This window comes from Oryza sativa, chromosome 3, assembly GCF_034140825.1.
Source record: "Oryza sativa Japonica Group chromosome 3, ASM3414082v1".
In the NCBI taxonomy this organism is placed as follows: Eukaryota; Viridiplantae; Streptophyta; class Magnoliopsida; order Poales; family Poaceae; genus Oryza; species Oryza sativa.
This window is the reverse complement of record NC_089037.1, coordinates 32,194,217-32,205,728: the sequence shown is the minus strand read 5'-3', so window position 1 is coordinate 32,205,728 and position 11,512 is coordinate 32,194,217. Positions and strand designations below refer to the sequence as shown.

General features: G+C 41.1%; 1 protein-coding gene across 1 annotated transcript; it reads left to right on the top strand.

The window, feature by feature from the left end:
* The first annotated feature begins 3,237 nt into the window (after positions 1-3,237).
* LOC107276186 (protein LEO1 homolog) lies at positions 3,238-10,289 on the top strand. The gene is made up of 12 exons (XM_015774161.3): positions 3,238-3,695; positions 4,410-4,573; positions 4,809-4,917; positions 5,636-5,812; positions 6,396-6,569; positions 6,899-7,030; positions 7,113-7,292; positions 7,876-8,007; positions 8,745-8,858; positions 8,931-9,143; positions 9,687-9,806; positions 9,889-10,289. Exons 1-11 carry the CDS (start codon positions 3,399-3,401, stop codon positions 9,798-9,800), a joined length of 1,806 nt encoding a protein of 601 aa, XP_015629647.1. The 5' UTR covers positions 3,238-3,398; the 3' UTR covers positions 9,801-9,806; positions 9,889-10,289.
* The last annotated feature ends 1,223 nt before the right edge of the window (positions 10,290-11,512 follow it).

Below are 11,512 nucleotides of genomic sequence, written 5' to 3'. Positions count from 1 at the left end.
GGTCGGGCCCGAGGGTGATGAGGCCGCCCCTCCCTCTATCTCCCCGAGGGGTCGGGCCGCTCCCGTTTCGTCCCCGAGGGCTGGGGCGCCCCGACCCCCTGAGGGTTTGGCGCCACGTGTGTGGGTTAGATGAGCACAGCGGCGCTCACCTAACCGCGTTTATTGCGGGTTGGACGAGCGTCTCACGCCGCATTTAATGCAGCGTAGCACATGCTTATCCGGTCCGTGATCGGTCGCAGTGTGTGACTGGTCACAGACCGGTCAGATCGCGGGTTAAGGGGCAACAGGCGGCCTGACACACGCCTCGCCCCGTCCCGTCGGAATGATGAGAGCCTCCAGGCACTCGTCCCTAGCCGGAGCCGGCGTGGGAACTCCTGGAGTTGGCACGTCAGCCCCGGCCAGATACATTCCAGGCTTCATCGCAACCATTGCAAGGAAGTCATTGTATGAAGAAGGGCAGACGTGTAGCATGCTAAACTGACACGTGGTGGACAAGAATGACCGGTCTGTGACTGGTCTGACGCCGGTCGCGTCATCAGCAAACAACCGTGCTTCCACGTTGCACCTGCTTCCGGCGGAGTGGAGGTTGGTATGACCCATCCCATCGGAGGGTCATTCGGACAGCAGCCATTGCAAATCTTCGCCCATTAATGAGGGAGGACAGGGTTATCCCGGTATCAGATGAAGGTACAAGCCAAGTTTTGGTCAAAGTAGGATGGGTCCCCACCCAAAAGAAGGGTAGGTAGAAATGGTGTATGTGATATCCCCTTGAGATATAAAAGGAGGACCATGCCTACCAAGAGAAAAAAAAAGGGAAAAAAAGAGGAGGGAGAGGGTCTCTAGAGTTCGAACGCTCTTGCTCTCCAGCTCTTTGTAACTCCTTCATACACAGATCCACCAGAACACAGGAGTAGGGTATTACGCTTCTCAGCGGCCCGAACCTGTCTACATCGCCCGTGTCTTGCGCATTTAATCTCTCGCGAACCATTCCACAGATCAAGGGCTTAGAACCTCACTTAGCGCCCCCGGCCGAACCGGCAAAGGGGGGCCCACGCGGTCTCCCGGTAAGGAGCCCCACGCTCCGTCAGGAGCGAATTTTAGATTAGGTTATTTGAGGGCTAAGTTTCTATTTAAAAAGGCTCCTTATGTTTGGGTTATTTGATGGCTAAGTTCCTATTTAAAAAGGCTCATTATGTTTCTATGAAATATAAAGCAAATAAGAGAAAATCCATCGTTAAGGATAGTACTATGGGCCTGTTTGGGGGAGAGCAAATAAGAGAATTGGGTTATTTGATGGCTAAATTCCTATTTAAAAAGGCTCCTTATGTTTCTATGAAATATAAAGCAAATAAGAGAAAATCCATCGTTAAGGATAATACTATGGGCCTACTTGGGGGAGTTTTTAACTGTTGCATCTTCTCTCAGAATCAGAAGCTTCCCCAAACAATTTAGTTTTTTTGTGCAGATTCTAAGAAGCTATAGTTGTAGAATTCAGAAAATGAATTAGAAGCGAACTAAAAGTCGGAAGAATCCAGAAAATGAACTAGAAGCGAACTAAAAGCCAGAAACCGGGAATCAGAAGCTTCCCTAGAAAATGAACTAGAAGCGAACTAGAAGCTTCTCTAGAAAATGAACTAGAAGCTTCCCCAAACAATCTAGTTTTTGGTCCAAATTCTAAGAAGCTGTAGTTATAGAATTCAGAAAATGAACTATCAGCCAGAAATCGGGAAACCCAACAGGAAACCCAACTTTCCTAGATTTTCAAAAGTTGGTTATTAACCAGTTGCCTCTCAGAATCTTAAGCTCTCCTAAACAGACCATATAAAACTCAAAAACATAGGGACATACTCGAAAAATCGGCTTAAGAGCCATATCCACCGCTGGCCCAAACCTTGCCATCAGCCAAAGAATTCAAACAAATCAGCTTAGAACAAGTACAATAACATATTATAAGCCAACTATTAACACATGTGGAGGAGATAAAGAGGACAAAGAAGAAAAGTGTGCTACAAATTTATATCGGGCTACAGCACGGACTTCAAAACGCTATGTGTGTATGAGAGGTAGGACTAGGTATTAATAGTGTGATATATATATTTATAGGTAATTATTGTATGAATATGCTACTTATATTATTAGATATTTATAGGTATTTAAAACTAGTAATTGGTTATATTATTAAATTTGCTCTTTAAGAACTGGCTCCATCGGTGACCAAGCCTTTTTGTCATCAGCTGAAGAATTCGAACTCAAGTTTCAGACCGAAATGAACAACCATCCTCAACTTCTCGAGATTTTAAAATCCGATTATCCTAGCGCTCGGTCGCCCGGGGGAGAGGGAAAAATCGAGCGCTCCCCCCACGCGCATGTGCTCCCTCGGGCCCCACCATGTGTCCTTCCCTCACCTGCCACGTGTCTCCACTAAAAATATTTCACCTAGTGTACTCACAGTGTTTCACTATGTATAGATCTAATGTTGTAGTGAATTGAAACAAATCACCCACATATTTTGGAAATCCTATATTAAGGAAATTCGTTTCATTTTTTTCACAAAAAATGTTTCACTTAGTGTACTCACAATGTTTCACGATGTAGATATAATGTTGCAGTGAATTGAAACATTCTTTTACAACAAATCACACATATTTTGGAAACTCTCTATTAAGGGAATTCGTTTCATTTTTTGTTCCACTAAAAATGTTTCACCTAGTGTACTTATAATGTTTCACTATGTATGGATCAAATGTTGCAGTGAACTGAAACATTCTTTCGTTATTTGCTGAAATATTGCTTTTATATAAGGTAAAACAACGCCCAATTTAAACGATTGAAATATTTTCGATCTACTTAGTGAAACAATTCCGATATATTTGGTGGAACATCGTGCAACATTTAAAAATAATTCAATAATAAGCTAAATTTTTTTGTCGGAACATATCCATGTGTGGTCTTGTTTTAAAAATTTAATTGCAACGAATTTAATGGTGTAATCGAATTTAATTCTGACGTCAGCGTCCGATTTTTCCACTCCTCCATGGGGCGCCCGACGCCTAGTCGCCTCCTTTAAAATCCGCCTTGGCAAAAAAAAAAAAAAAGAGGGGAGGAATAAAACTGGAGCCGTCAGATCGTGGCAAACCTGATGATCACAGCCGTTGGCCATTCAGGCTGGTCATTGAGGCTCGCCTGATTGCCTGAACCGCAATGTGGGCCCCACCTCCTACCGCTACGGGACGCTGCCGTCTGCCACGTAACCCTCCTGCGGGTTCGCACTTAAATGCCAGTACCCACCTCGCCGTCGCCGTCGCCGTCGCCGCCGGTGCCAGCGTGCAAAACCCCGGCGAGCGCGGCGGCTTCCGCCTCCCCACGAACACACGCAACGCGAGGGAGAGGAGGGGGTCATGGCGGACGGGTGGGGCACGGGGAAGGGGGACGTGGAGGAGGAGCGGAACCAGATTATGCAGAAGATCTTCGGCGACGAGTCCGGCGAGGAGGTGGTGGTGGAGGAGGAGGAGGAGGAGGACCCGGAGGAGTACCTGGCGCACGACGGCGACGATGCGACGAGTGGCGGTGATCGCGGTAGCGGCGGCGGCGGCGGGGATGGGGGCCAGCTGCAGGACCGCCGCCTCGCGTCCCCTGCGGCGGAGGTGGTCGAGGAGTACGGGTTGGAGGACAACGGCCACGGCGGCGACCAATGGGTAACATGACCTCCCTCCCGTCCCGTGTGATCTCGGCTTGTTTACTGCTTCGACTTGGGGTTTAGGGTTTTAGCTCCCTCCGAGGCGTTCTATAAATTTCTGGAAATGTGCTTGTGGTTCGGGGTTTTGTTCCCTGGGTTTGCGGCGGTACAATTGTCGCGCTACTGGGTACAAATTTACACTACTGAAATAGTTGATGCATCTTACAAGTAGTGATATTTTATTTTATTTTTTTAGTACGAGACCACCAATGGGTTCTGGAGGCTCTAGTGGTTGCCTCATTCCCCACAGAAAAATCATGGAGGAGTTGTAAATGGTTCGATATATGTGTCGTTTTTCTTTTTCGATTGATTTTTGAATCATAAAATGGATGCTTAATTATCCTGGAAGCTTATATTATGAAACTCTAAGCAGAGTTGGAGCGTTGGAATTTGGAGCATATGCCATTTGCAGGGGATTCTAAGCTCGGTTTCTGCCGTTCCGGCAGTGTGTCCCAGTTTGCCTGATGGAGGACTTTGCAAACATACTCCCTGAGTTGAATTGCTGTGCATTTGTTGATAATGGTGCTGCACTGCGACTCATTCTGATTGCTTGCCATGTTTTGTTACTGACTGATTCCTTATTCCTAATTGTCATGTGCTGCATTTATTTTGTTAACTTGGTATTTACCTCCCAATGTAGTATTGTAATACAAACCGCTGATTATTTGTATAGGAGGAAGGGCAAGGTGAAAGCCAAGGGTCAAGTGGCATGGCCCAGGAAATTGAGGGTGACTCTCATGATGTGGAACTTGGCAATCAGAGTACACAAGTTCACATGAAAGGCGTGAATACTGCAGAGGGAGGTCATGTCAAGAGAACAATAACCAGCGAAACAAGGTTTGCTCTTTGCTGCCTCTTAATCTGAGGGTCTGATGTCAACTATTATGCTTTCTCTATTATAGATTATAATATGCAAGCTTAACATCTGTCATTTTCGAGTTGTCTACCCTGGTGATAATCATCTTCTGCTGACAACAAAATTCACCTATTTTATCCAGTGTCTTAACTATTCTCCCTTTCCAACCTTCACTGCTAGCAAGGCAGCAAAACTTTACATGTAATCCTATGGCAGGTCAACAGAGAACGAAGAAGACCATGAAGTTCTCCATGATGCTTTTGATGATAACGATGAGGATGGGCTTGCTCCATATGGTTCTCGAGATGACAATAAACATGCCCATGTGAGACAACAAATGAACTCATTTCTTAACTCAACTTATAAATTCTGTGCATAACTTTTTGTTCTATCCATGTCAGTTTTTGTGTACTTTTATGTGTATTTAGATGATATTGGGGTGTCGGCAATACATGATTTCCGAATCACTGGTTTTATGTGCCATGGCATACAATTTAAAGATGACATAAAGGTGTTACACCATCCAGTGACAAACTAATCACCTTTTGAACATCCGCACAGTATTGAAAAAACACAAATTTGTCCACTAGTTTGTATTGTAGCATAAAGTCAGTAAATTACAAGATCATGAAAGCATTTTTCATGAAAAGCCCAGAGGTATCAATTGATTCAATCCTGTAGTCCAAAATAAAATTCAATGAGATATTGTAGCATATAAGTTCTAAAAGTTCGATAGAAGCCATCCTAAATCATCATTTTTTTAATAAAAGAAGCGTTTCTTTTTTGTTTCTACTTTGTACATTGTACACTAGAAGAAGGAAGGAAAATTACAAACTCATTTGATTTCCTTTCTGGTAAGTACAAGTTGTTTGAGCTGGTCTGGTACTTCTTTTTCTACATGATTATTCTTTTTGATGGCTAGGCGGTATATCTATGTTCTTACTTATCTTTTATCACCTGGAAAATTTATTCCACTGTTTCCATATGTGTTTTTAGCCCTTGGGGATCACTTAACATAGCCAATCAATCCTGTGCATTCACAGGAATCACTTATGAATGATGAAGGCCCCTATGAGGAATTACTTCCAGAGGACATGGTTGATGAAGATAAGCATTATGAACCGGATGAAAATATTGAACATGAACTGAAAGATAAGCCACTTGGTCCTCCGCTGAATTTGGTGGTTCCACGTATGCTGCCACCTGGTCAACCTGACAGAGTGAGTTCTGTAATATAGGACGCATGTAGCAGTGAACTATATCTTTTATTATTACTGTGCATTTTGCTACCAACTTAACATTTCTAACTACATTAATCTACCATATTTGTGGCCAATCTATGCATATTTATGAAGATAGTCCCTTCATTTTTGAATAATTGGCACTTTTAATCAGTCTTCTTGATTTCAAATACTTGGCACTTCATGCTTCCCAAGACGAATTTCCCCAAATACTTCTATGCATGGCCCTTTCTTTTCCACCTTGTTATTCATGCGCCAGATACTACTGAAGAGCTATTCTTGTAACTACAGATTAAAAGTACAATTTCCTTGGTATGGTTGTTTTTGTCAAGAGTGTCAATTATTTGAAAATGGAGGAACTATTTGATCAAAGATCAAAATTTTGACAGTGTGCTTCTCGCTGTTGAAACAATAATGTCTAACCGATATCATCTCATAGTTCTCTGTCCAAAGGTTTTCATAGTTTGCAATAATACCTGTTTTATAAGCTCGTGATTTTTTTTTCAGCACCTTGTAGGCTTGTACAAATAGAATTTTCTTTCTGATTGGGTTTCTTTTTTAGATGAATGTGATCAAGGTTTCAAATATTATGGGGGTTAATCCAAAACCTTTTGATCCTGAAACATATGTGGAGGAGGATGCTTTGACAGATGAATCTGGGAGCAGGAAAAAGATACGCTTGGAGGATAATATTGTCCGCTGGAAAATCGTTAAGAACGCTGATGGCACCGAATCTGTGAGTCAAAATTTCATGCCATATTTGTTGTGCCATGTTTTGTAGTTTCTTCTTCCTTAGGAACCTTGTCACATTGTCAGTGTATTGCACTCACTGTTTTCTGCACCTTTTCACTATGACATTTTCTTCGTTTTTACTATGGAATATATATCTGATAGAGAAAACAGTTTTGTGACTTTGCTTAGCATGTTTGTGTTATATCATTCAAGTTTGTACATGAGGATTAGATATCAAGGGTCTTGCATGTCATTGGTGCTCTGTTTAAGCTGTACTTCATGACTGCTATTCTTCCAAATTACTATTAAATCTTTAAGCGTTGTTTCTTGCAGCGTGAAAGCAATGCACGTTTTGTAAAGTGGAAAGATGGAAGCATACAACTGCTGATTGGCAATGAAGTTCTTGATATATCTGTAAATGACTCAAATCATGATAATTCCAACCTGTTTCTGAGGAATGGAAAGGCAATTATACAATCTCTTCCCCTGCCTCTTTTATCCATTGATCATCACCATGTTCATAAACTCACAACTGACTTTTTCTCAGGGGCTTATGCAATCACAAGGAAGGCTTCTACAGAAGATGAGGTTTATGCCTTCTTCACTGTCCTCACGATCCCATCGCTTATTAACTGCTCTTGTTGATTCTCAAAACAAGAAAACAATCAAGATGCAAACATGGATTGATGAAAATGATCCCGAGAAAGTGAAGGAAGAAAGAGAAAAGGTAATAAAAAGTTCTCTTATATATATACAGTACCTCAATATCATGTATCTGATTTATGTTCCTGTAAGTTTACCTTCTTAACTGGTACTAAGCTGATATCTGTTGTCCATTAGTTGTTTTCAATAGTTGGCTGTAATCTTTAGGAATTCCATAAACATCAGGTACATGATTTGTAGCAATAATCACCAGTTATTCTAATTATTTGATTTGCTCTGAAAATGTTGCTCCAACCTGATATTCAAAAGAAAAGTTCTGTACAGGTAGGTTTCTTTAGGCTACACAACTATAATTCATGGCCCATTTTTGTGGCCTAAATATTATATACCATGTTGGGATTTTATCACTGTTTCATTCATTGGCTCTGTTCGGCTGCCATTATTTTCACTGTGGTGCAGCCAACAAGCTCAATGTGTTGTTTCTTCCGGCTGTTGCAGCACAGCAGCGTTACAAGCAGCCGAACAGGAAAACACATGCAAACCATCGTGATATTGCTTTTATCATTATGTTTAAATTGTATCTTTTGACTTGAATTTTTTTTTTGATGGAATGACTTGTCCTTTATACTGATATATGATTTACACAGGCTGAAGGAGAAAATATTCGAGCTAGTTCAAGTCTTCAACGAAAAAGAGAACAGGTGAAGCGCAAATACAGTCAGCCTCTTAGGAAAAGGCGGAAGCTTACCCCAGGTTTTCTGGAAGATGCATTAGAGGAGGTTTGGTTTCTTGCCTTAGTATTGAGTTTGCTCATTTAAGAGGTAACGCTGCAATTAGGGTGCTCCCACCCTGTTCCACCATAATTTTGCACAAATCTGTAAAGTTAATACAATTGGTTATTTAGTTATTACTTGGGGAAAATTAGTAACGTAGGATCCGATACCCACCAGTTATGGCCTAAAACCTAAAATTTATGCCCATTATGTCTAATCCCTCGTGCTTTTCTGTCAATGGTCTTGACCTCAGGCCCTCGTGTGAGAGATGATGTTGTCTACGTAGACCGATATACTTCTTTCTTTCTCCACTGTGACCAATATTGAAGTATACTTATTTGGCCATCCAGGTTTGAGTAACTCTCTTGCATTTAACGAGATAGACATGCCAAATTTCTGTTTGAGATATAAATTTCATATTCACTACATGGCCATGAGCATATTCGATCAACGGCTGCAACAAAACTATTGCTTCCAATTGCAGAGGTTGCCTTTGTGCCCTCCCACAGCCACGGCCATTTCGTCAACTAACTGCATGGGAATCAGCAAACAGCTAGGTAGTCAGTGTTGGGTGTGCGTCTGTAGATGGGTTGAAACATGGTATTAGGGTTTTTCTTAACTAATTTAAAGACACCACCACATTACCCTTCATAAAACTAGTCTCAGCCTTCCAATTCACTATAAAGTTGTGTGGAACTGCAAATTTTGGTGGAAAAGCATTCATAATTCTGTGATGGTTGTAGGATGAGGCACCTGGTGTTGGTTATAATCAGCGCCGAGGCCCAGGCCATGCACATTTTGAGGATAGCTTGGAGGCTGAAGCACTTTCTAAGAGACACGTAACTAATGCAAAGAAGGTCAGTGACAGAGTCATCTTATTTTGATGAACCTGTTGCTATTTATCCATATTTTTTTGTTCATGATTTCAGGCAAATGTAGGGAAAGCTGTTCCTTCTCCCAGTGTACCCAAGCATCAGGTGAATGAGTATTCCAAGAGTGAAAGTGAGGAATCAGAGTATGAAACAGATGTCGAGGATATAGATAATTCACCAACAAATGGAAGGGAAGATGACATGGATGAAGAGGAAGAAGACCCAGAAGAAGTCATAGGTGATACTTCCATGTCAGATGAAAATAATGAGGTGAGATAATGTTGACTTCAAACTCTTGGTTGGCTGTAAAAGAACTTCATGATAACCTGGAAAGAAAGTGCAGATGGATTGCACAAGAATTTTTCTTGCATAACTCAAGGAATTGCTAGTTATGGACTATCATTGGCTGCCAAGTTTGATATCCTTAATAATATCAGCAATTATATCTACATGACCCGCCTTACTAGACGATAAAAACTTTGATTGAACCAGCTATTTGCATTCATCATTTGTAACTCCACAATGGCACCTGCACTTTCAATTGATTGATTGTGTCACACAATGACTAACAAACTGCCTTATGATGCTAGTAGTAACATTCTACTAGTCATCATAGTTCATTTTAAAGGCTGTTGGCTGATGTTGATCAACCGTTGTTCATTATGTCTACCAAATATCTGCTGTATGGACCTTTCGAATAAGGCACTCTCCTGCAAATATTTCACATTTTGCTTGGAACTTCTGGTCCTGTGCGTTCACTTCTTTTGTGCCTTTGATTGTTTGTTGTCACCATTCAACCTATTTCTATTACAGGAACAAGAGCATGTAAAGGAGCGCAAAGGGTTCAACTCTGACGACGAATCTCCACCAAGGAAACAGCCTCTTAATCGTAGAAAGACGGTTGTTTTTGACAGTGATGACGAGTGAGAAACAGTAAGCGCCTCTGCCACCTAAACAGTTCTCTGGCCTCCACTGCAAATCTCAAGTAATTGCTCTTTCCTCTGCTGTTTGGCAGGGCCAGCTGCTGCTGCTGTTGAGTTCATATGTGATCTATTGCTTACAATTACCGTATCATATTTTGGTGGAAAGAAAACTCACATTACTTGGTTCTATGTCGAAACATCGACATCGTTAGATCCTGACGTTAGAGCTTAATGCTGGGAGATACTAAAAGTGTTTTGTATATACAGAATTACTGATAGAGGTAGCAGACAGCCAATCTAATGGATGGTGCATGTGCCCGTGAAAGTTCTACCATCAAGATACTTCACTGCCAGAAATACTTACCGCTTTCTAAATTCTGATGAGGTGACAGTGAATTCTTGTCACCGACTATCTGAAACAAGCTGGTTGCTATAGAATTTGTTAAATTGAAGCTTCGCTGTTCGCTTTGAGTTGAAACTGTGTTCGCTTGTAGTTAAAACTTGTCCCGGTTCACAAAGCTACAAGTGGTTGAAAGTTGCTTAAACTTTCATTTGAAAGCGATTGGTGCGTGGGGGAGAGAAAAGGTGGCGTCACGCGTGCATATACATCTTTGTTTTAGCGTGTGATTTCCATAAAGAAAACCTATGTTTGCAAGTAGGGATGAAAACGGAGCGGATAGTTTCCGTCCGTTCCGGATAAAAACGGATACGGATACCTTTCGGATCGGATAATTCGGATACTGATATGAATATGGATATTTTATCCCGGATACGAATATGTATATGGTGTCGTGGTTTCTGTCGGATACGGACAATAATTCGAATATCCGCAGAAGCCATGAGACATACCCCATTTCTCTCTAACTCTATAACCTTCAATATACCTTTATATATTTTAATAGTAGTTTATCTCTTAACACTAGTCCATAATATTAATATTATTTAACTTTTAAAAAATATTTATAAATTATACTTCATTTTATATAAAATGAGCTAATTATATATGTTGATATTTGTTTCTATTATAAGTTGAGTTGGTTTTCGTGTTCCGAGAAAAATTTGTTTTCATATTCGTGTCCGATCATATTCGATTCTTATTCGTATTCGAGATAATCTGTATTTGTTTTCGTATTCGAGCTATCCATATTCATTTTCATATCTGGTAAAAAATATGAAAACGAATATGGTAGGAGTATTATCCGTCCGTATTCGCTCCGTTTTCATCCCTATTTGCAAGTACTGTACATTTTAGTCCATAACGTTGGATACACCATTTTATCTTTTCCACATATCCATGATTCTCTCCGGTGAACTAAAACTTCAAAACCCTCACAAAAACTCAAACCATCAAGCTTACTACGTATAACAACAATTCATGTATAATCAAGTCAACTTGGAAGATGTTGTAAGGCACGGTCATGTCATTAGTAATCCAAAAGTAATCAATTTTGTTGACAAGCATCATGATTAGTACAACCATGTGTCTATACTTCACAACCTCCGTTCCAGTTTGTAACATTTTGGGACGAAGGAAGTATACAATTCGGTCATTTTCAAATGGATTTCCTTGTCACTTCCCACAAGCATGAAGCCATTAAGGCATTAACCATGAGCCACTAGTAGTTGGTGCTGCATCTGCAAAAAGAAAAAAATCCTAACGAGAAAACAAAACGGATGAGAGAGCCACCAGCTCGTGTCGGCCCGTACACGTCATCC